A 26,161-nucleotide genomic window follows, 5' to 3' on the forward strand; every position below is an offset into this window, starting at 1 on the left:
TGAGTGTGATGGCACATGCCTATAATCCCAGGTACTTGGCTGGTTGAGGCAGGAGGATCACTTGAGTCCAGGACTTCAAGGTTACAGTGAGCTAAGATCATACCACCTCACCCCAGCCTGGACAACAGAGCAAAACCTTATCTCAAAAATAACTACTAAACCAAAACTCATGATTAATTTTAGAAAGGATAAAGCATTGAAAATGGGAACTTCACAAAACACCTGTCTTTCTAACCCTCAAAGACAGAAGGTTTCGCTTATGACAGAGCCTACTTTCATTAAAGAGATCACGGGAAGTGATTATGTTATTATTTTTCTAAAGAGCGCCTCTGTTTTGGTCAAGGGAGAAAGGAGAGGCCATGACTAATCGTGGAGAAGGAAATGTGTGTGTATTAGTTCGTTTTCATGCTGCTGATAAAGACATACCCGAAACTGGGCAATTTCCAAAAGAAAGAGGTTTAATGGACTTAACATTTCCATTTGGCTGGGAGGCCTCACAATTATGGCAGAAAGCAAGGAGGATCAAGTCACATCTTACATGGATGGCCTCAGGCAAAGAGAGCTTGTGCAGGGAAACTCCTTCTTATACAACCATCAGAGCTGTTGAGACTTATTCACTATCACGAGAACAGCATGGGAAAGACCTGCATCCATGATTCAATTACCTCCCGCCAGGTCCTTCCCACAACCTGTGGGAATTCAGGATGAGATTTGGGTAGGGATATAGCCAAACCACATCGATGTGGCTTGGAAACAAGCACTTGGGAAAGAGAGGATAACATTCTTTGTCTAGGAACCTCTTAGACAAGTGTCTTTCAAGCACATATTGTATGGCAAAGGCGAGTTTTAAGAATGACTGCTCCAGAAATGTGCAAGGAGGGATGGGGGTCTGAAAGGAGGAGAGTCACAGCCAACCATGAGCCAGCATCCTTCAGTTCCTTTTTGTGTCCTTTTCCTTTACAGGAAGATGAAGATCCCTTTCCTCCTACTGTTCTTTCTGTGGGAAGCTGAGAGCCACGCAGCATCAAGGCCGAACATCATCCTGGTGATGGCTGACGACCTTGGCATTGGAGATCCTGGGTGCTATGGAAACAAGACTCTCAGGTTGGTAATGCAGCTCCTCAGTAAACACATGGCTGTGTTCATAGGCAACAGTCTGCAGGATGGTTATTGTTCATCTGCAGAGCACAGAACATGTTTAGAAACATCCAAAACCCTCCAAACCATGGCTGGCTTCATGTAGATACACTGAGATGTGTATGTGTCATGGAGATACATGTAAGTTTATCTGTTTGACTATGAACAGTGAGCTGGATGAGCTCAGGGAGATCATTAAGAAGGTGTGCAACACAGTTCTACTTTATTGACGGTTGTGATGCTGCTTTGCACACATTCACATCTCTATCCCATTTGTTCACCTTTTGGCATCTGGCTTTATTCTGATTGGTTATGGGTCTGTACTACTCTGTCCTGGCCCATCAGTGACTTACTCTCATTCTCACTCATGCCCAATTCTCCCTCTTCTAGCCCAGGCCCTACTCTGTCATCTGCTATGCAGGCTGTCTTAGTCTGTAAAGGCTGCTATGACAAAATGCCATAGGCTAGGTGGCTTATAAACAATAGAAATGTATTGCTCACAGTTCTGAAGGCTGGAAGTCAAATATCAAGGCATAGCTGATTCAGTGTCTGGTGAGGACCTGCTTCCTGGTTCACAGACAGCACCTTCTCACTGTGTCTTCACATGGTGGAAGGGATGAGGGAGCTCTCTGGGGTCCCTATTATAAGGTCATAAATCCCATTTACATGGCTTCATCCCCATGACCTCATCACCTCCCAAAGGCCCCACCTCCTAACAAATCCCATTAAGAGTGAACATTTCAACATCTGAATTTTGGAGGGACACAAACATTGAGACCATAGCTGACAATCATGAGGAGAGAGGTCACATTTTAGGACCTCATAACTTGCCAGTAATTATCAAAACAGTAGCAACAACACCATCAAACTAGACTTGAGGTCATTTGACCCTTGGATCTGAACATCCTCCCAGAAGATGGTGTTTTATTTCTAAGCCCTTTGCGTAAAATCAACTTAACGTGAGATCTATTTTAAGGGCCCTTTAGTTTAAAAAGTAAAGTAAGCCCTTGAGGAGTAGAATACTGACATTAGAATTTTACTTTCTCTTCCTAAAAATGTGGAAATGATGACATAAAAACAGTTCTATGGAGTGCTTCATCACATGAAAGATCAGTACAAACTGAATTAAAGGAGAGGACGAGGAAAGAGATTATTTGCTTCTACCAGAACTTTTTTTTTTTTTTTTTTGAGAAGGAGTCTCACTCTGTCACCCAGTGTGGAGTGCAGTGGCGCAGTGTCAGCTCACTGCAACCTCTGCCTCCTGGGTTCAAGTGATTCTCCTGCTTCCGCCTTGTGACTAGCTGGGGCTACAGCTGCATGCCACCATGCCTGGCTAATTTTTTGTATTTTTAGTAGAGACAGGGTTTCACTATGTTGGCCAGGCTGGTCTCAAACTCCTGACCTTGTGATCCGCCCACCTCAGCCTCCCAAAGTGCTGGGATTACAGGCATAAGCCAACGTGCCGGCCCAGAACTTTCTTCACTTGATCTTAGCCAAAAGGCCGAGAAGCAATCCAGAACTTTCTTGTGGGATATGTGGATACTAAATACCTGAAGCCAGGAGTGGACCCATTGCCAAGTGCCATGGGATGCTGATTTTTTTTTTCATGCCATTCTCTTATTCCTCGTCTTCTTTTCAGCATGAGAAATCTTAGAAAGTGTATTTCATCATTACATATCAGACCAAACAAAAATTAAATAAATTATTATATTAAGGAAAGTCTTGTCCATAAGACATATCCAAATGTGTCTCACTTTCAGCCTGAAACTTTGCATCAAATGTTGCTTTTTATTTTTTTATGGGTATATTGACCTATGACATTGCTTAAATTTTTAAAAAGCATATGCAAGGATAAGATCTGCAATTTTAAGAGATCACTTATATATAGATCTTATTTTAGTTATATCAGCATCATAATTTTATTCAGCTTTTTCATTTTATCTATTTCTTTAATATTATGTATTCCTAAGGTATGTGGAGATAATAGATAACTGTTGCTACCAAGATGTCTTAATTAAAAAGTTAAAATCAAGCCGTTAAGGTTAAATCTTTACCAATTACCAAAAGAAAAAATGTCTATAAAGCCCCATGGATGAATTTCTGGCAATATCTACCCTAGATCTGCCTTGGTCTCTATATTAGAGTCCCATTATTTCTGAATTGCATTTCTCATTTTTATATTTTGTAATATCACACCCCAAAATAGTTACATTTTTTTGAAGGCCAATATAGACACTAGGAGGCTTAATTCAAATGCAAAGACAATCTCTGTCTTCTAAGCATCTCACCCTTTAAGGAAAAAGCAAAGTAGAAATATTGGTAATTAAACATGTTCACGAAGTTAATATATGGCCACCAGTATGACATTACAGATGCAATGAAATTATTTCCCCCTTCAAGCTATGCATCATTGCAGCACCACTCTGTGAGGGCATTGGTCTAGGGAAGCCATGGGTCCAATGAACAAGATGTATACTCCCACCCCACAGGCAGCCATCTTGAAAGGGAGCACAATTAGCCATGTGATTGCTTTACAGTGAGGAAGCTGCTGGGATGATGGAGTATAGACTACTGTCCTAAATATAGGTCATTCCCCTTGGGTAATCAAGGAAGGGCACTGGAGGCCCATGAGAATTCCATCTGTACCTGGAACTGAAGGATGGCAGATGACGAGCCAGGAAAGGAAGAAGGGACCTGGATTCCTGGTGGAGGACATGGTATATAACTCGTGGGGTATAGCTTGGTATGGTCCAAAAACTAAAAGTTATTAATTCCCAAATGACTTCCCCAAATGATCAGCCAATCCATTCATGGAGAAAAGGCATCAGGGTGGCTTATCTTGCAAAAGGTATCACTCTACAAGTGAGCTCATAAATAAGTATTTATGAAGCATAAAAAATAAAAGCCAACAAAGGGTATGTGGGAATTGCAGCATCTAATTTCTTCACTGTAGTGTTTGTGCCTTTTCCCTGGAGCATATTAACCTATTTGTTGATGCTCACTGGTTGAGTCATATGGAGTCTCATTATTCCCCGTCCCTGGGGGCATGCAGAAATTAGTCAGGGGCTCATTAGAGCTCGTTGTGGGATTCCCTTTGGCTGTGATTGGGAAGAGGGGAGTCAGACTGACCCTGGAAATTTCTCTTTTGGTGACATAGAGGTAACTTGGGAGATGTGAATGGGAGAAGAGTAAAGCCTCATCCTCACCCACCCCTTACCTTTCCTCCCTGCATTATCCCATTTTGAAGACTTGATTTCTCTCTTCTAACTCAGGGCTAGTGGGACCAGGAGCTCAGAGCCCTCTGTAGCATGAATGGACCTTCTGGGGATGTCCCGCCTGCATCGTTCACACATCTCCATGGTTTTGTTGTAGTTTGAGTCTTGGTTCTGTATCACTTCCCCCCCAACCCCCGCCGCCTCTCATCTCACCTCTCTCTCCTACATAACCCCAGACTTGTCCTTGCTCATTGAGAAGTTTCCCACTATAAAGAGCCACAGACACAGTTTCATTTTGAAAATTATCACAGGGCTGGGTGGCTCATGCCTGTAATCCCAGCACTTTGGGAGGCTGAGGTGGGCAGATTACTTGAGGTCAGGGGTTTGAGACCAGCCTGGCCAACATGGTGACACCCTGCCTCTACCAGATACTACAATAATTAGCCAGACATGGTGGCCCGTGCCTGTAGTCCCAACTACTCACAAGGCTGAGATGGGAAAATCACTTGAATGTGGGAGGTGGAGGTTACAGTGAGCCAAGATCACGCCACTGTACTCCAGCCTGGGTGACAGAGTGAGATCCTGTCTCAAAAATAAATGAATGAACAAGAAATGAAAATGATCACAAATGCTATGATTATTTTGTTCTAGGACTCCCAATATCGACCGGTTGGCCAGTGAGGGAGTGAAACTCACTCAGCACCTGGCAGCATCACCCCTGTGCACACCAAGCAGGGCAGCCTTCATGACTGGCCGGTACCCTGTCCGATCAGGTAACCTCCTATCTGCATTGCAGGGGCTGTGGTCTCCTTTGGAACAGCCTCCCACCTCCAGGTATCTCCTGTTTCCTAAGGGTTGATTTTTTTCCTGGTTCAGGAATGGCGTCTCACTCCCTCCCTGGAGTTTTCCTCTTCACGGCCTCTTCAGGAGGACTTCCCACCAATGAGATTACCTTTGCCACGCTTCTGAAGGATCAAGGTTATTCAACAGCACTGATAGGTATGGGCATCTGAGGAATGACAGGGAGGACTTGGACATAGTTAGCTAAAGAGTGGGAGAGGGCATCATGACAGTTATCTTAGGAATGACATTGCTGGTACACTTTGTACAACTTTAAATGGGAGCAAAATGATGTCAGTTGTAGGTTAAAACACAGTAAGCCTATCTGGACTACTCGAATGCATTAGGGGCGTGTGTGTGTGTGTGTGTGTGTGTGTGTGTGTGTGTGTGTGTGGTGTGTGTGTGTGTGTGTGTGTGTATAGATAAATAGATACTTAGATGATACCTAATGATAGATGAATGAATGGGTGGATGGATGAATGGATAGATACATAATAGGTAGAGAAATAGGTAGATAGATAGATGATAGATAGATAGATGCAGAGAGAGACAAAGATGAGATAGATTGGATGGATGGATGGATGGATGAAATAGATGATAGCTAACTAGATAGATAGATAAATAGAAAAATTAGATAGTTACATAGATAGATACATAGAAAAATTAGATAGATAGATATGGATAAATAGATGCAGGGAGAGAGACAAAGATGATACAGACAGTATGTATGTATGTATGTATGTATGTATGTGTAGATATATAGATAGATAATGAGACAATTAGATGAAATAGATGATAGATGGAACAGATGAAAGATTCATAGAACATATACATAGAACATACAAAACAATACACACCATGCTATTGATAAAGATTTTCATTTTACTTTCCAATACTAAAATTATGTCAGAATTTGTCTTGGTGGACACACCCATTTGATTTTACTCTGTAGATAGGATTAATGCCTTCCTGTTTGCACGAAGAGCTTGAATCTAAGCAGGTCATAAAATGAATCCTAGCAAACCTCAGAGGAGCAAAATGACCCTTCTCATTCTTCCAACATCTTGTTAAAAAAACTATCATTTTTTCTTTTGTAAGGCACTCATTAATTTAGTGATCTAATTAACATTTTATAAGAAATTTCAGAGGTGCTTAAAATAATTGCTGAGTTACTGAATGTGATTTCCTCATGCCTCAGGGGTAGGTTCTGAAGGAAGGATTCATTTCCACTTTTAACATACAAGGAACAAAATTAAGTTGCTTCTAAAACTTTAATTTTAAGGGCATGTCTCAGAAAAGCATCTGGCAAGGAAAAAGAAAAAAAAAATTTGTATTTTTCTGTGGAGTGTTGTTTCCTGCCTATTAAATATGTTAGGTAATTTTCTTTTTGGATTTTTATTTGGTTGGGTTTTTTTGTGTTTTTGTTTTGTTTTGTTGGAATCACTAAAGTAGTTCTTATTTTTTGGTAGAGTGAGTAGAGGATTTTTATCTGGTTTGTTTTTTTGTTTATTTTTCTTTTTTGTTTTATTGGAATCACAAAATTAGTTCTTATTGTCTGGTAGAGTGAGTAGGTAATAACTTAGTGTTTGTGGAAAAAAAAAAAGTAAAAAACTCTAGGGTCCTGTGAGTGGGAAGGCTAGCTTCATAAAATAGTCAGAAAGAGCCATCGTTTCAGTGTGTGGGAACAGAAGCTTATGTTGGAATCAGGGTGTTTATTGGGACTGAAGTGATCTTCCATTTGTCTTCTCAGGGAAATGGCACCTTGGGATGAGCTGTCACAGCAAAATTGACTTCTGTCACCACCCTTTACATCATGGCTTCAACTATTTTTATGGGATCTCCTTGACCAATCTGAGAGACTGCAAGCCCGGAGAGGGCAGCGTCTTCACCTGGGGCTTCAGGAAGCTGGTCTTTATCCCTCTGCAGATCATCGGGGTAACCCTGCTTACCCTCGCTGCACTCAGTTGTCTGGGGCTGCTCCGTGTGCCTCTAGGCGTTTTTTTCAGCCTTCTCTTCCTGGCAGCTCTGATCCTGACCCTTTTCTTGGGCTTCCTTCATTACTTCCGGCCCCTAAACTGCTTCATGATGAGGAACTATGAGATCACCCAGCAGCCCATGTCCTATGACAATCTCACCCAGAGGCTAACGGCAGAGGCGGCCCAGTTTATACAGCGGTAGGTGTTGCCTTGTCTTCTGATGCTGCCTGTTGAAAAACATTCTGGGTTATTTCTCATGGAGTTGGAAGAACCAGCAGGGTTATTATTTCTTTAGCCAGAGCTTGATATAGCACACGTTTAGTGGCCTTAGAAACTTATTGCAATGCAGTGTGCTCTCCTTAGAGTCTCTTTGCCAACATTTCCCACATCTTGGGCTAGAAAGGCCACAGCAAAATTATGTCTGCTGATGACAAAGGAGGTGTCAGATATCACACTGGTCTTTTTTTTTTTTTTTAAGATGGAGTCTCACTATGTCACCCAGGCTGGAGTGCAAGTGGCACGATCTCGGCTCACTGCAACCTCTGGCTCCCAGGTTGAAGCAATTCTTCTGCTTCAGCCTCCTGAGTAGCTGGGATTACAGGCACCCACCACCATGCCTGGCTATTTTTTTTTTCTATTTTTAATAGAGACAGCGTTTCACCAACTTGGCCAGGCTGCTTTGAACTCCTGACCTGAGGTTATCCACCTGCCTCAGCCTCCCAAAGTGCTGGGATTACAGGAGTGAGCCACCACGCCCGGTCCTGATGGTCTTTAATCTTCAAATGTGACCATCAAGAGATGCAAGATAATGGTTTATGTTTAATTTAGAGGTTGTCCTTGTGATATAAACGATGTGGAAATATCCAAAATATTTTGGGACAATCTCTGAGCAAACAAAACAAAACAAAAACCTCTGTAAGTAAACTGGGTGAAGTGAATGACGTCTTTTGGGTCTGTCGGGTCCCATTGAGTTTGTAGTTTTGGGGATTGCAGTCTGTAAATGAAATAACCATCACCTGAATTATATAGGTAGGTTTAATAAATATTTATATTATAATACATAATATGGAGAGCATAAATAGATATAATTAAGTAGATATTATATAGAGGCTGTATCAAGAATATTTGCTATTCAAAAAAAGGAAATAAAAGTATTTTGTTCCACTTGTAACTGTGGAGGACAGGATTTTAAAGAGAAATGAAAATCAGACCTTTCATCTGAAGATCAGACCTTTGGTCTTTACGGTGACTTAAACTCTATGGAAGATTTAAAAGAGAGTTTTGGGGTGATTTAAAGATTATAAAGGAGAGAGAGGAAACATACATAGGTAATGTTGGTTTGTCATCCAGTTAATTGCATGACACAAAATTGTAAAGTCAATCTCTGGATTGAACAATGAATGAGAATGAAAAGGAAGTTATTGTGATGAAGGGAAAGTATATTAGGGATTTAATTTAAAAAACAAGCAAATGTACTCAGCCTAAGAAGAAAATACATAGTTAAGGTATGTGGAAACTACATAAGTTAGGGCTGGTGAGAAAGGTAAAAGATGAAAATTACTTTATGAAAATTATGTTGTCATATCCTCATGTGGAAGATGTTGTATTCCACTGTCCATATCTTGTGTGCATGGAATTTGTGCTTTACTGGAGGTTGGGAGTGGGCAGTGGTTCTCCTCACTCTCTTCTTCTTCAGTTATGAAACAGTGTAGGAGCAACCCATTCACCCGGAGGTACAACAGTGTCCTGGTACCCACAGCATCATTGATTATGCAATAGATAAATGATAGGGTGTGTTTTAGTATACCTCTCTGGTATTACACAAGTGTTTCATCAACTCTAACAGAAACCCACATATGGTTTGGGTGTCTGAACAGACTCTGAAGTGACTTACACAAAAATTGCAATTGATAGTATTACTTCCTCCCTCTAAAAATGAGACAAAAGTAGAATGATTAGTTCTTACAGTTCACATCACCTATCAGTTTCAATAAATTTTATTAATTAAAATTCTCATTTAACTGTGAAATATATAAACTGGTCATTGGTCATTATAACTATTATCAGTTTTAGCCTCAGGGACTTGGCTCCGGAGAGTACTCTATGTACTAGCTGCCCAACTGCTGAGAGAGCACCACACAATGTAAGTTTTTATTTTGGTTAGCATCCCACATCTGTGGCTAGTTTCTGTGTTTGTCCGTGAAGACTGAGAAAATCTCAGTGGATTAACACTTGAAAGTTTGTTTCTTGGCCATGCAAAATCTATTGCTGGTTGGGTGATTCTCTAGGGAAGCCTTGCTCCATGAGGAGACTCAGGGATTCAGGTTGCTAATATCTTGTGGCTCTGTCATCTCAATAGATGGCCTTCCCAATGGCATCCACAGGAGAAAAGAGTTGAAGGGTCACTTGGGGGCTTTTCCTTACTTCACTGTGGAAGGAATGCTTATCACTTCCACCCAGGGGTCAGCACGTAGGACAGGTTCTATGTCTACGTCTCCACCCTGACTTGACATGGTGCTAAGAGGCAGTCTCCCCATATGTTCAGGAAGAAGAAAACGAAACTGGCCTTACTGAACACATAGCAGTGATTTTCCCACAGCAAGCAGTGATTTTCAAATTTGTTTTAAAGCTGAGGAATATTTCAGGTGAAATTTTATAAGAAGCTAAGTGTGTCAGAGGCATAAAAGTTGCAGTACTTGGGTTAACCTGGAACAGAGGACTGCATTTGGAAACTGCTGACATTTAATAAAGCCCCGTGGAAAGCTCATGAACAGCTGGAGAGAAAGGGCAGACTATGCAACAAAAGAATGAAAGAACATGTGAGCAAACATCTACTTAGTGCAGACTCCAGGCAAATTAATATTTAACAGGCATTTGTAAGCACAAAAGGTAGGCACACAAGAATAAAAATCAACACGAGCCTTGGAATTTTAAAAAAGAATTATTTGATATTACAGCTATGTGAGTAGAGGTGGAAGGAATTTGCACAAATTTATAGATAAGTGTAAACTAAAGGAACTAATTTATTATAAAATTTGGATTGCAGACATGCTCCACATAATGACATTTTGGTCAACAATGGACCGCATATATGACAGTGGTCCCATGACATTATGATGGAGCCGCCCTATACAGGCGTATGTTTGTATCTTTTTTTTTTGAGACTGAGTCTCCCTCTATTGCCCAGGCTAGAGTACAGTGGCGTGATCTCAGCTCACTGCAGTCTCCACCTCCCGGGTTCAAGCAATTTTCCTGCCTCAGCCTCCCAAGTAGCTTGGATTACAGGTGCCCACCACCATGCCCAGCTAATTTTTGTATTTTCAGTAGAGGCAGGGTTTCAACATGTTGGCCAGACTGGTCTCCAACTCCTGACCTCAAATGACCCACCTGACTTGGCCTCCCGAAGTGCTGGGATTACAGGTGTGAGCCACTGCACCTGGCTACGTTTGTATCTTTTCTACTGTATGTATCCTGTACTTTTTTTTATGTGTACATATGTCTAGATACACAAATACTTGCCATTGCATTGCAGTTGCCTACAGTACTCAGTATAGTCACATGCTGTGCAGGTTTGTAGCCTAGCAGTAATAGGCTCTACCATATAGCTTGGGTGTGTAGCAGGCTGCAGCATCTAGGCTTGTGTAAGTGTACTCTATGATGTTTGAACAATGATGAAATTGCTTAATGATACATTTCTCAGAACATATCCCCATCACTATATCATGCATGTCTGTACTTGAAGTATTGATGTGAAGTATACTGTTCATTGGTATTTTAATATTTTCATTAGAGAAAAGTAAACTAGAAAAATATATACGTTGGTGTTGTATATGTATGTGTATGTATATATATATATATATGTATGTGTAAAGTAAATACATATGTGTGTATGTGTTTGTGTATATATATGTGTGTGTGTGTGTGTGTGTGTACTTTACACACATGTATTTAATTTACAGAGATAAATTATTGAAATTGATTTCCAAGGGAAGCTATAGGAGATATACATGTATAGCAGCAGCAAGTATTAATGCAAAGAATAAATAATTTTCTGCCTGGGGATGGATCATAGCCACTAAAAGTCCTTTAAGCAACTATTTATATGTCTGTCAGAATTCAGGTAAGATGTGAGCTATTTGTCATGATTTTTGCAGGTTTGGGCTGACAGGCACATGCTGTCCTGGGTAAACATTGGGGTCTGGGTAACCATAGCTCCATCGTGTCATGCCCATGCTGACAGCTTGTCTTACCCAGGGACTAGAGACTGCAGAAACCTATCGGTCTGCTCACAGCAAAATGGCATGGGTGAAGGATGTCATGCAATTCCTAAGAGGTAGAAAGACTTCAAGCTGTCAGTCAGACTCCTGAACATTTATTTCAAGTATTATTTGCACAGATATACTGCAGAGTTATCAGTTCCTGTGGTCAGCCCACACAGCCAAATGCAGGCATTGTGGGGCCGGCCACCTGCCTCCTGGGCATGATGTTTGGTTCAGAAGTGTGCATTGTAGGGTGGCCTTTGCTAGCCTAGTGTATGGTGGGATATAATATAGGATCATTATGACTTCCTGCAGGTAGACAAAAAAGGCAAAAGGGAGAGAGTCCAGGACTACATGGGTAGACAGGTAATACCTCAGACTTTGCATAAAACCCCAGAGGTGCTTATTACAGCTGAAGATGGCCAAGATGAACTCTAGGGACTGTCACAGAGTAGTTCTGAAGTGAGACTTTGCATCTCAAGACATTATAAACTGGGTTTTTCGTGGGACACGCTAAGAAACACTGGGTTTCGTATACGTGTATGAGCTTTGGCTACTGTGCGGAAACACTGCAATTATTTGTCATCTAGATTTTTCTAGAATGTGATGCCAACAGGTGATCTCATGTAAAAGCTTTGGAACTTTATAAGATACATCATCCAGTTAATATCATCATCTAGTAAGATGTACACAGATATGTGATTGAAACAAAAGCTTACTGAAATGACCTTTCTCCTACTAGAGTGATTGCTTCTGATATTTTCTACCCCATTTTATTCTTGGTTTTTTTTTAATTTTTTTTTTATTTAATGATCTGGTTGTGGAACTAAGTTAATTTCATGATGTATCAATGGGTCACAGTGTACATGATTGACCATGCTCTTACCTAGTGTGCTAGCTTTACTGTGTTTGATAAACAGAAGCACAGCCATTCCAAGATGGAGCAGCACTCTGTGGAGAATGTCGGGCTGGCCTATTTAGGGCAAAAAACAACAGCGTGCTGTTTCTCAAATTTGCTGGGAAAGCTAGACATCCCTATATCAGTCTTCATCTACCACTAATCTCTCAAAACCAGACAGGGTGGAGATTAATACAGTGTCCATTATACAATGGATAGTCAGAAATGATACTTGGCTTCCAGGGTGAATCACCCTGTATGACATGTATTTTGACAGAAATTAATCTATTAGGTATATAAGTATTCATATGATTACAAGGCATTTTCATGGGTTCCTCAGTATATAATTTTGGGAGGGGACCAAAACAAATTTGATGATCATGAGGATGTTGAAGCCTGACAAGTTTATTCTGATTATCTCTAATTATTATTAGAGAGCTGAGATTTTCTTTCAGAACTAGAGATTTAAGATGTTCTAGTAGCACCACAGTTGGAGGTGATGGTATTGAATTATAACAAAAGGGTTTTTTTCTTCAAAATAGGTGATTCTAATAAAGATGGCTATTGTCTACATTGGAACACTCACTGCATGGTTAGTATTAGTGAAGATGCTAGCATTTTGTACACTGTGATGCCATTCACCAAATGCTTCTTACATAGATTATTTGAAGATACAAAGATTTAAAGCATATAGTTAAAATTATCCTTGGGTAGAGCTGTCCACCTGTGTTAGATTAGTTCTTTGATTTCCTGAATATGATATCCAAGAGTCCTGAGAGAATGGCCTTGATATGCCAGCAAAGAATCCTAACAGTGGTGTTACCACCATATCCATAAAACATTCCCTCAATGTCTGAAGACACATTTACATGTGTTATTTCATTATTCAGAATATCCTGAGCAATTTAGCCAGGTCTTACCACCTTTGTGAGAAATGGAGTTAGAGTTATTCAGCAGCCGAAAAAGGAATACCTGATCAAAGCAATGTTAATGTTAATGGAATTTACTCAAATGATTTTGAATTTAAAAATTTCCAGTTGCAACTGGTGCCTTGTTTAGGTGTTTTAACATAATTGTTTTTTGTACATGGCTCCTTTTTAGTTCATCTGTCAAAAGTGGTGAGGAAAATGATTTAAAACTCTTACTTCTAAAATGTACAGTCTTTCTCTACACTGTGTTGCTGATATGATTTATACTCAAGGGTTTGCTCCTGAAATGCTGGGTTACGATATTAGGGTGTGAATGACAAGGAGGCATAAGGCAAAGATGCTTCATTGGTTTGTGATTCTTGCAAATGAGGTCTACTTAGTCAAATCCAGTTTGTGGCCTGAGATTCCAAGCACATATTTTCAGGTTGAGGAGAGTGATGATTTAGAATATATAACCATCCACTCCATAATCCCTCACCCTAATTGACTCATTCAGGGATAAATTTATCTAGGGGAGATGCTTCTATTATTAGAGAGCTGGATAATTAGCTCACCATATGTTATACGCTATATAGTATTTCAGGAGATGGGTCATCCTGAATATACTTTAATTAGACAGAAATCCTTGTTATTCTTGCATAGAGGAATGAACTATAAATTTCTTAGGGATACCCAACTCTCCGTATATGCCCTGCAGGGTCAGCCCGTTATCATGGCTTTGGGTTTTGCCATCCCTCTCTTCATTGCAATGCAAAACAGATCCAACTCAAGTGCACAGCAGAAATGGTAAAAAGTATGGGACATGTTCAAGTGTAATGGACACCGTGGAGTGGTTGCCAATTACACGTCAGGTGCTGTGGATACAAACATTACTTTGTGCACCTTCCACACCCATTGCTTCCTTCACACAGCATAACGACCTCATAGGGTCGGTAAATAGATGTCTTATCATGGATAAATTTTGAAGCTGAAATCCTTTGAATGAACAAAACCCCTCAGGTAATAGAGAGTAGAGGCTGAATTTAAACAGAGCTAACTCAACTTTCTGAATGTTGGAATGGTTCATAAACAGTTGGGGGAATCTTTTTCTCTTTCATCTACTCTAGTGCAGTAGACTTACTGAGTGAGGATTAGTCCGAGTGAGGATTAGTTGGAAGAATATTAGGGCATTGTATGGGTGTCTCAATGCCTTTCTCCAGATACAAGAGTCTAGGCCCAATGCTTAAGGAGGGAGAATGCATTTCTGTAATTCTTTTTTTTTTTCCATTTATTTATTTTATTGCATTTTAGGTTTTGGGATACATGTGAAGAACATGCAAGTTTCAATGTTAGTAGTGTTATCATTACTATGGTAATAGAGAAGTCCCTGAATGCTCTGAAAAGAAAATAAAGGATATAAGATGATGGGTGAATGTAGCAAGTTAATTTTACTCACAAACAATTTTTTTCTTTAGTTCAAGTCAAGGCTAATTTTTAAAAAGGTGTCATGCTAATGGGTAGAATGAGATTCGTGTTTTATGTCTTCAATAGAAAGAGGTGGATGTTGATCACTCTGCTTTGTGAAAAACCAGATATGTTGACCTCCTTCTCTGAATTCATTGAAACAGTGCTTGATTGCTAGGAAAAACATTAAAGTTTAGATAAGTCACTTTGTATTTTACTCTGAAGATATACGCATGCTCCCTTTGAACAGTAAATTTCCAAGAATGACAATGACTTTATATGCACCCACATAATCTGTATAGGTTATGTTATCCAGTTATGGGATTTATAGATTTATCTGGAATTTGCCATGAGTATAAGGTTCTCCAGGCTTCAGTTTCTTAAGTTGTTTCAATATATTAAATATATTTATGTATGTTTTGAGATTCTAGAATTAAAAGTTCAGTAAAAGCTAATAAGTTTTAGTCAAGCTCAATGTAGGATAACTCTTGTTCTTTATAAATAAATTATTTAGCAAAGGGTTTATGAATAACAAACCAAAAATTTGGAAATTATGTAGTTCTGTTTTTAATCTCTGACTTCCCAGAGTGGTAAGATCTCCTGTTCTGACTACAATAAACCCTGCTCCCTGACAACTTTCCACAGAAAAACAAAACAAAACAAAACATCATGACATCAGCGTGATGGAAAGTATCAGTAATAAAGGGCTTGGGGGCAGGGGGGAACACCTGCATGAAAAGATTATTCCCTTAGTGGAGAGCCATGGGGAAGAATCTCTCCTCTACCATTTCCTATGGTCTGTAGTTTTCTGGTAAATAAATAATCCTTTCTACAAGCATTGCTTATGTAATCATAATTCCCTAAAATCTATAGTAGCTGAAACATGTATTATTGGAAGAAGATGTGACCTTTTGTCCTGGTCTATATACTGCTATCACCATTTGGCACAGTCACAATTGCGAAATGCATTTACTGGATGCCTCCAGCCTAGCCTCTCCCATTTCCAGCTGGACCCCAGTGTAAGTGCTGTGATGAATAGCTGTGATTTGGCTCAAAAGTATTTTTTGAATAAAGGGATCTTTAGGAGATTTCATTAGTTTATATAAGAGTGTAAGCCAGAAAGGAATGGGGTGATATTGATTTTAATTCATGGTAAGAAAAGTAAATCAGATTGAAAATTAAGGGCAATACATGGGAACACACACAAATGCTCATTCAAAACTGGAAAAGTAAATAATTAAAGAATTGTTATCAAAGAATCGCATTATTCAGTAACTATAGATAACAGATGATTTGGTTCTAACTTTTGTGGGCCTATAGGATATGTATTTAAAAATGAGGGCAATGGACCAGGCACGGCGGCTCACGCTTGTAATCCCAACACTTTGGGAGGCCGAGGTGGGTGGATCATGAGGGCAGGAGTTCAAGACCAGCCTGGCCTAGATGGTAAAACCCCGTCTCTACAAAAAAATACAAAAATTAGCCAGACATGGTGACAGGCACCTGTAATCCCAGCTACTCGGGAGGCTGAGGCAGAGAATTGCTTGAAACCGGGAGGCGGAGGGTGCAGTGAGCTGAGATTGCCCCACTGCACTCCAGCCAGGGCGACAGAGCGAGACTCCGTTGCCAAAAAAAGAATAAAATAAAAAATGAGGGCAACAGGCACAGTGGCCCATGCCTGTAACCCTAGCACTTTGGGAGGCCTAGATGGGAGGATCACTTGAGCTCAGGAGCTCAAGACCAGCCTGGGCGATATAGCAAAACCCTGTGTCTACAAAAAATAAAGAAATATTAGCTGGACATGGTGGTGCATGCCTGTAGTCCCAGCTACCCAGGGGTCTGAGGTGAGAGGATTGTTTGATGCCAGGAGTTTGAGACCAGCGTGAGCAATATAATGAGACCCTGTCTCTACAAAAAATAAGAAATTATTAGCTTGGCATGGTAGTACACAACTGCAGTCCTAGCTACTCAGGAAGCTGAGGTGGGAGAAATTCTTGTCTCAGAGTGGAGGCCACAGTGAGCTATGATTGCACCACTGTACTCCAGCCTGCATAACAGAGCAAGACCCTGTCCCTGAAAAAAAAAAAAAAAAAAAGACAAGGGGCTTCTTTTTTGGATAAACCTCTGGTTTCAGGCTGAGCATATCATAACAATACAGGTACTGAGGGATGTTTGTCTTTTGCCATACCAGATCTAGTGGGTCCATGGCATTCCCAACTGACTGAGACATAGATAAAGAATAGTTAGATCTATCCCTGGAAATGACTCTCCAGCCTACATGTCTGCATCTCCAAATATCATACCTGTGAATAGCTCGAAAGCCTACATGTTTATGGAAAACATTCACAGCTACTGTCATGCTCTGTGAACCATTGGAAGCTACCTCTTTCTAGGAGCAAATTCTGACCCCTGCCAGGTTGAGATAAGTTCTCCTCCTCTGAATTCATTCTCTGCATTGCTGGGTAGTGGCACTCAAGACAGCTCGGACTAATTGTCAATGATCTTGTCTGAACTGTGGGTTGCTGATGGCAGGATCCGGTCCAGCCTCCCTTTATATTTATAGTGCCTGGTATGTGTCAGCACAACATTTGCTTAATAACTGCAAAACTCATAGATGGAAGACTTGAACAGCTGGATGTATAAATCCACCTGCTGCACACAGAGGTGGTCACATGAACTTCAGCAGGGCGACTGTTGATACCACTATCTGATTTATGCCATACTCTAATTACTAGCAGCAGAAGGTATCTGGAAGGAATTCACAGACATCCCTATTTGCATTCCCGTTATTCCCTATGCCCACTGCAGTTGGAACAATACACAATAATAAAGGTCAGACACTCAGATGAAGATTATTATTCTGAAGACCATCAAAAATATACTTTATGGCAGACAGAAAAAAAATCCTTAGCCATCTTCTTGCCTGGATTTTTACTCCTGCCTCTATAGAATGTAAATCTTTTGATTCTGAGATTGGAATGATTACATGTTGCTGGAAAGGCTCAGGGCTGCCTTCTGTATTTTTAACAAATGGAGCGCAGGCATGTAGCAGCTGAAAGTTCTATCTTTTCGCACAGTGTGCAAGACAGTGGCAATAAATTTTCGAAAGAGTTGTTTACTGAAGTACTCCAGCTAATAAAAAAGGAGTTAAGCTGTTACTGAGAAATCTTTCTCCTTCCAACTTGCTGATGTGTCATTCAGCTTTCAAGGTCGTAGAGAGGAAGGGATACCCAGATCTCCTTCCTGAGCCTGGGTGTGAAGCAAATGGCCTTTCTTGGTCTCTCAAAGGATATTACAAAGCAAGAATTCCTTCACCTGGGCACAGGCTGTCAGTTACACCCCAGGTGTGTGCAAGAAAGCAGATGATTTATGTCTGTCTAGCCAACATTCCCATGCACCATTGATTTCACTTCTGTTCCTGGATGGTAAATCTTGAAACAGTGTTTTTGCCAGCCAAATACGCTTTTCTCTGTTTTCTGGGTTTGTTTTTGTACGTCGAACCTAATCACTCTACTCAATGCACAGAGTATACATAAAGATGCTGATATCTCTGATATTGCCCCTATAGGCTGGAAAAACACTGCTTTATAGAGAGATGATAGATAACGAGTTCCATAAATATGTGCATTTTGATAATAAACACATTAATTCCCTTCTCCCCTTCTAAGGAGGAGTCCCTTGCATTCAAAGACAAAGGTCACGTTCCATAGCTTTAATTGAACCCTGAACTCAGCTGTTCTTTCAGTCCTCATGAACCGGTTTTTATTTCAGGCTCTTATTTGCCCATTGTGTCATCTTTATCATTTATTTCTTTATTTCCACCTCACATTTTAATATGCCTCAATTTTGTGATACTGCCAATCATGTTGATGGATGTCTCTTTCTTCTTTTTTATTTGTTAACTTTTGAACAAGAGAACTAAACCAAAATTAGAGAATCCAAGTCGAAACTGGACTGGAGCCCAGTGCTGGGCATTTCAATCCATGCAATAACTCTTCATTCTCAGCAAATTCTGTCAGTCACATCCTGTATGACCATGTACCATGCTTGGGAGATTGACTTTTTAAGCTTTCTTATCTATTTTCCTTAACTTTAAATCTAAAAATAAATGGGAGAACAGATGAGAGTGAAATTGCAGTGAAATTGTTCTCATACATAATGTAACTCTCTATTTAGGAACACAAAGACTGTGATTTCATGTTCGTTTTAAGGAATCTAAGCCAGTTTGGGGGAACACAATCTGCTTCTGGGGAAGGAGGTGCAATTTGTCCAGGTGTGAATAAAGTTTCCCCATAATAAGCAGGATGGAAGCTTTACAGTCTTCCCTGTGTGGCCCAGTTCTCTAACATACTGTGGCTCTGTCTCAGCTCCTCCGGGTTCCTCAAGGGCATCTTCTCTTAGAAGGAGCCAAACACATGGCTTGGTAGAGATGCTCATATGTAAGCCATCAGCTAGGATGACAGTTCCAGTGCTTCCATCTGAGCAGTAGTCTGTCCTCTTTTCTTTCTGAGATGTAACAGTGGATGTTATAGACCAGGTCTCATGGGCTCTCATTGCATGCCTTCTTATTCCAGTTCCTGTGAGAGGCGGGACAAGCCACTCAGGACTTTTTTGTTTTTATTTTTTTTACTTTCTTGGCAGCGAGATATTAACCACATTTCCTTGTTTTATATTCTTTAAAAATAAAAAAGTTGGGTAGGGGGACATAATTTGCTACCAAGTACTGCAATAATAAAACGTGGTGCTAATGATTACCAATAACTTGTTAGATTTGATCTGCCTGTTTTCAGAGAACTGGAGATGCCTGGCTTAGCTCTCACCCAAAGTGTGCTGTTTTGTGCTAATTTTCTCTTTGAAAGGAGTAGGGGTTAATAAGGATTAGTAAGAATTGACCTTAAAAGGGAAGTATTAACAGCCATAGATGTGAGCAGTTCACCCAGAAGGAACCATAGGGTCAGGAGGAGCCCAAGGTATATTAACATTAGCAAAATACAAATGCATTTAGAAAAGCATATATCCATTTATTGTTTCCAGGCAAACTTATTAATGTTTGTGACACCCAATCCGAAATTTGGAATGTTTTTGCTTGTCATGAGAAGTTAAGGAAGCCAGAAATACATAGAAGAAAAATTAGTTACATATATATATATATATATATATATACACACATTGTCTTCTGAACTTTTACTTGCTGGTAAAGATGTGGACCATAGGAGATGACCCCTTCAAAGTAAGAAGAGACTTAGGAGAGAAGTTCTGCAGAGGAATCCCTGCTCTAGAGCAACTGTTATATAAACCACATCCCTTCCAAGTAACAAGAAACTTAGGCAGAAGTCTAAACCATATGCAGCACAAACCATTCACAGTGCAATTCACATTGCATTCACAAGGCCCTGCCATTCACTTGACTGCTGGGCGGGGCTGCCAATGCTGAGAAAGCAGATGCAATCTTTCATCCAATAACAGAGATTTGCTGAATTTATGCCACCTGCCAATCACTTTGCAGGTGTCAGGAACACCATGATATGAATGATGTGTCCTGCCTGGTGGTCTAGCAGAAGAAGAGAGCGCATAAAAGTCTCCTGTGTCGTGGAACACATGCTTTATTAGCATTTGCTAATACAATTGAATCTCCAGGCTGGATGCAGTGGTTTATACCTGTAGTCCCAGCACTTTGGGAGGCCAAGGTGGGAGGATCACCTGAGGTCAGGAGATCAAGACCAGTCTGGCCAACATGGCAAAACCCTATCTTTACTAAAAAATTAAAAAAATTAGCTGAGTATGGTGGTGTGCACCTGTAATGCCAACTACTATGGAGGCTGAGACAGGAGAATCACTTGAATCCAGGAGGCCAGGCATGGCACTAGGGCCTGGAGATTCAGTGGAAGCGAAATGCCCCATGGTGCTCAGCCCTGATGGGGCTGTCTAGAAAAGGAGAACAGGTTCTCAGAAGTGGTGGCATTGGAGATGGCTTTGAATAATGACTGCTTGCCAGGGAGTGGAGGAAGTAAGTTTTAGGTCGAGAGATGATCATGGGCAGAGCATTGAGCTGTGAATGTGCAAGCTGTGTTTGGGATTGGTTACCATATTGGGGTAGAAGCTGGGCTGTGTAAGAGTATGGCATCAACGTAAGGCTTTATCAGGACTGTTCATATTTTGATGATAAATCTGAAGCGTAAATATTTAAGGAACCCACCCAAGTTCACAGAAGTAGTTAAAGGAAGAGCTTGAATCAGGGTAAGAAGAAGACATTGGGGAGTGAGCAGTGAGGCAGGGGCTGTCATTAGGTGTGTCCCCTCTAAGCATTTCAGCTTCTTGCATGAATCTCTCAAAGCTTCCTCCACTCCTGGGGAAAGTGAACACTTGTCCTGTGCCCTGGTAGCCTTCAAAAAGGCCACTCACCCAGGATTCTTTTAGCAAAAAAGGAATTGCTAATTATTTCCCAGATAAGAGATAAAGATTGAGCCTTCGATGTGAAACTGAGACACAGCAGTAAACGCATTTCTCAGAGGGCAACCTGATGTGAAGAAGCAGCCATGGGACTTACTGATCCCTATCAGCAGACTCAGTTGTGAAACCTCAGACCTTCGCACAGTAGCATCGCTCACAGCCCACTGTACCAAGGGCCCCACGTTTACAGTGACTTGTAACTCTTGAGCATCTGTGCATTCTAATCAATTCAAATGAAGGAGATTTAGGTGCCCTCTGAATTGAGGAATACATTTGCAATATAATTCCTCTCTCTTCATAGGTTTATGCCAATTGAAAGAATGTTCTATTTAACTTTGAAAATTTCAGTATTGACCATTGAGTGTTTATTCTGGGAGATTTTTTGTATTATAGAAGAGGGTCGAACACAACAGCATTGATGAAAGTAGATGACAACTGACAGTACACAATGGAATACTATTCACCTTTAAGAAGAAGGTAATGCTGTCATTTGTGGCAACATGGATGAACCTGGAGGACATTCTGCTAAGTGATACAAGTCAGACACAGAAAGACAAAATGCTGCAAGATCTCACTTCTATGTGGAATCTAAGAAGAAAGTTGAACTCCTAGAAGCAGAGAGTAGAATGGCGGTTACCAGGAACTGGGGTTAGGGGAGTGGATGGGGAATGGGAGATGTTGGTCAAAGGATAAAAAGTTTTAGTTAGACAGGAGGAATAGTTTGGGGATGTATTGCATTGCATGGTGACTATAGTAAATTACAATGTATTATATATTTCAAAATTGCTGAGAGAATAGATGGTCTCACTTCAAAGAAATGACAACTATATGAGAAAATGAATATTTTAATTAGCTTTATTTAATCATTCCTCAAGATATACACATATTACGTATATTATTGCCTTGTCCCCAACAAGTATATACAGGAATTATTTGTATATATCAATTTGTATATATCAAATGATACATACAAATTGATATATACAAATAATATATTTGTATCATTATTTGCATATATCAATTAAAAATTTTAAAAGATAGTCTTTTCTAGTACTCTGTATGTGTATTAGTGTATACATTTTTTTCTGAAAGAAAATAATATTTTCAAGGTGTTTGAATTCATATTAATCACCAGATGGAGAACGAAGAACAGAATTAAACAACAACAACAAAAACAAATGCAGGCAATTTTCTATTAAATCTCCTCCTGAGTTGGGTCTTAGGGGGATGTCTCAATAACATAATTCTTCACTTCCTGATCCATAGAGGGTAACAGTAAGTGACTTCATAGAGACACAATAGAAACTTACCTTTTTCTGAAAGAAGGTATCATATTACGCAATTATTTGTAGTATTTTGTAAATTTTCAAATAGCCTGCTGTAATAATAGGTGGATCGTAATCAGAAGGGTAGCAGACATACTTACATTGTCCATGGTCTTTTCTTTTCCCTTTTTTTTTTTTTTTTTTGCAGGAACACTGAGACTCCATTCCTGCTTGTCTTGTCCTACCTCCACGTGCACACGGCCCTGTTCTCCAGCAAGGAGTTTGCCAGCAAAAGTAAACACGGAGTCTACGGGGACGCTGTTGAGGAAATGGACTGGAGTGTGGGTACGTTTCTCCTCAGTGAGTGCTTAGAAAGCCACTAAGTCTTTGCCTCCTTGTGTCTTCTCTCCTGTGTATTTCCATCTGTGTTCCTGATGCCTTTAGAGACAGCAAATGTATGGGGTTTTTTGAAGGTAACAAAAAATGCATTGATCCTGAAAGATAAAGAGAATACAAAAAACACCTTTACCAGCCTGGGCAACACAGGGAGACTCCATCTCTACAAACAACAAAAAATATTAATTGGGTGTGGTGGTGCACGCCTGTGGTCCCAGCTAATTGAGGGGCTGAGGTGGGAAGATGGTTTGAGCCCAGGAGGTTGAGGCTGCACTGAGCTATGATTACACCACTGCACTCCAGCCTGGGTGACAGAATGAGACCTTGTCTCTTAAAAGGTATATATATCTTGGCCGGGCGCGGTGGCTCACGCCTGTAATCCCAGCACTTTGGGAGGCCGAGGCGGGTGGATCACGAGGTCAAGAGATTGAGACCATCCTGGTCAACATGGTGAAACCCCGTCTCTACTAAAACTACAAAAAATTAGCTGGGCATGGTGGCGTGTGCCTGTAATCCCAGCTACTCAGGAGGCTGAGGCAGGAGAATTGCCTGAACCCAGGAGGCGGAGGTTGCGGTGAGCCGAGATCGCGCCATTGCACTCCAGCCTGGGTAACATGAGTGAAACTCCGTCTCAAAAAAAAAAAAAGGTATATATATCTTTATCCTCTTGTGCATGTCTGCAGTTGCCAGTGGATACATTTCAGGGGAAGTCTAGTCTGTGGGCTGTAGATGGAAGAGATTAATGGAGGAAAAGAGACAAAACTTTAGTCCTTATTATCCCTTATTCTATCAACAACGAAATAGGAACAATGCCTTGTCACTAGCAGTTAGATGTGTGATGGATTTTGGATCCAGAACACCTGCAGCTGACTACAGCCTTATTTGCGAGGCCCACAGGGCAACAGTGACAAGGTCCTCATGTTCTTCTTGCTGCATCTGATGACTGCAAAGCTTTCCTTGTTCTCCAAACTCCTTCTCTCCCTTCCTTAGAAAATAACCTTATTTCTGAGAAATGTGGCATTTTTCACTGACATTGGGAAGACTTCCTTACTAAAGATTTCTTTAAGTTAAAAAGCATATCTTCCATATCTACATGATATCATTCATCCCTATACTTTTATTTTCTCTTGCACAGCTCAGAGATCCCAGGATAAGGGACTACACCTGGGATCTCTTAGCTGTACAAGAGCTAAGGGGTTAGCTAACATGCAACCTCATGCTGACTGACGTAGGGAAGGCCTTAGTGTGTGAGTTATGCAAAGGAATGGAAAATCAGCATTCCAGTCCACTCTGAACCTCTCACGACTTCCAGTCTTTTCTAGCAACATTGCCTCTTACATTTATTTACACTGCTGGACCCATCTGGACAGAATCAGACCGACACAAAAAATCATCTTATCCATATTCCAGCATTTCATATATTTGTTTCCTTTTACTTTTTCTCTCTCTCATTCTTCCCTCCATTTCTTTTGGTGCACTAACTCAGTAGTTTCTAACCTTTCGATCCACATATTTTGGAAATCCATGAACATTGCCATTAAGTTGTGTTTGTTCATTTGTTTAAAACAGCAGATTGATGGCAATAGTGGTCACCTACTATGGTGATTGTTAGAACAAATTTTGTTCTGTTTTGTTATAAATCATGGAAAGAGCACCTTCTTAAGAAACAAGAAGACTGGACTCTTCCAGCTTCTAGATGTTTCTTTAATTACGTCTGTGAACTTGAGAGAGGTTTTACATCTTCAGGCCTCTCCTCTATCATCTTGATAGGAGTATTCAAATTAGGCAAGTTCTGAGATTCTTTTTTCTCTAATAGTTTGTGATTCTATAAAGTAATGAGAGTGAGTACCACCTGTAATACTAACTAGGAAAAACAAAACCAGAACATTCTCTCTAACAAGATTTGTAAGAAGAATGCATTATGCTTAGGGCTCGTACATATACCAATACAAGCTTGTCTCCTTTTATTTTTTTCTTTCTAAAATGTTGCAAATAAATCAATTTGCATTTTTCACATCTAAGTAGTGTAAATCAGTAGAATATTTTATCTCTTTAATGACTGTTCTATTTTAATGTGTCAGGCTGCTTATGCAACTCTAAGACTTCTGTTAGCTAGCAAGCAACCTCACGCTGATCTCATCACACCTATTGATTAAATTTCATGTAATTATCATGGCACAGGTGCCTACTCTGACTCATTAGAAAGTATAACTTCCAGTATTGTCTCACTACTAGTTCCTTCTAGAGTATTTGGAAAGTATTTTCAATCTTCAAGATCTGCCTTAGCCCCTGATTTATAGATGATTGTATTCTTTTGTTTTGTTTTGTTTTTTGGCCAAAAGATAAAACCCTTCCCCTAAGCATTCCGTGTATTTTTAAGGAAGTTTTTGTTTTTTAAATCTGATACATATGAATGTTCTAAAGAATATTTCTTCTTTCCATGAAGGGCTTTCTCTTATTGCACAGGAGGGGACTGTTGCATTCTGAATAATTATGTAACAAAATAAAAGAGTGATATTGGCTTAAGAAGAAACACTCTCTGTACAAAGGAAAACTGAAATGGAAGTGGTTAACTAGCTAGGGTGCATCTTGGTCACTCAGGGCATGTTCTCTCCACATGTTTGAGGGCCGTGTAATTCTATGGATCATCACTTTCTCCACTGGAGGTTTCTCTAAGCCTGGAAAGGCAAATTCAATGACTAAGAACCTTTATTACGTAACTGTATACCAATTCTACTGCCCATGATTGTGGCTTACTGCCTTATTCTTAGCTGAATGAGTGCTGTGTCTCATATTGTTACAGCAACTAGAGAAAGCTATAGCTCTCACAACATCTGACTCCATACAGATGTTGTGAGAGCTATAGAAGGAGCTTCTCAGTACAACCCTATGCAAGGGTGGTTGAAATCCAGGAGCTATGATACTGCTGTGTGAATTCAAGGGGTGATCAACATGATTTTAATCATCAGAGTGACTAACATTGAGAGCTGGCCCCATACCAAGCCCTGATAGCACATGTATTTGTGGGAGCCATAGGCTTTGGCCCCGTAAAGGTTGTCAGGAAATCACTGGCATAAGGCAGATTGATTCATAGGACAAAAGGCATACTAATTTATTGCATGTATATACACAAAAGCCTTCATAATGAAGACCCAGCCTCTCAATGGAGTCCAGAAGCTTATACACCATCCTGAGGTTACAGAAAAGATGGAGGCTTAGACCAGGCATAGTGACTCACGTCTGTAATCCCGGCACTTTGGGAAGCCAAGGCAGGCAGATCACCTGAGGTCAGGAGCATGGTAAAACCCTGTCTCTACTAAAAATAAAAAAATTAGCAGGGCATGGTAGTGCAT

At 40.4% G+C, this 26,161-nt stretch overlaps 1 protein-coding gene across 1 annotated transcript in view; it reads left to right on the forward strand.

Annotated features, from left to right (window-relative positions):
• Positions 1-961: 961 nt before the first annotated feature.
• STS (steroid sulfatase) overlaps positions 962-26,161 on the forward strand; it is a 97,537-nt gene continuing 72,337 nt past the window's right edge. Inside the window, exons 1-5 of the mRNA XM_032285854.1 lie at positions 962-1,104; positions 5,004-5,125; positions 5,229-5,351; positions 6,943-7,366; positions 22,621-22,757. Of these exons, the coding sequence (XP_032141745.1) occupies positions 968-1,104; positions 5,004-5,125; positions 5,229-5,351; positions 6,943-7,366; positions 22,621-22,757 (943 nt within the window). The 5' untranslated portion in view covers positions 962-967. The remainder of the gene's footprint in view (positions 1,105-5,003; positions 5,126-5,228; positions 5,352-6,942; positions 7,367-22,620; positions 22,758-26,161) is intronic.

The sequence above is a fragment of the Sapajus apella genome, unplaced genomic scaffold (assembly GCF_009761245.1).
Source record: "Sapajus apella isolate SASKATOON/1434 unplaced genomic scaffold, GSC_monkey_1.0 scaffold17, whole genome shotgun sequence".
Classification (NCBI taxonomy): domain Eukaryota; kingdom Metazoa; phylum Chordata; class Mammalia; order Primates; family Cebidae; genus Sapajus; species Sapajus apella.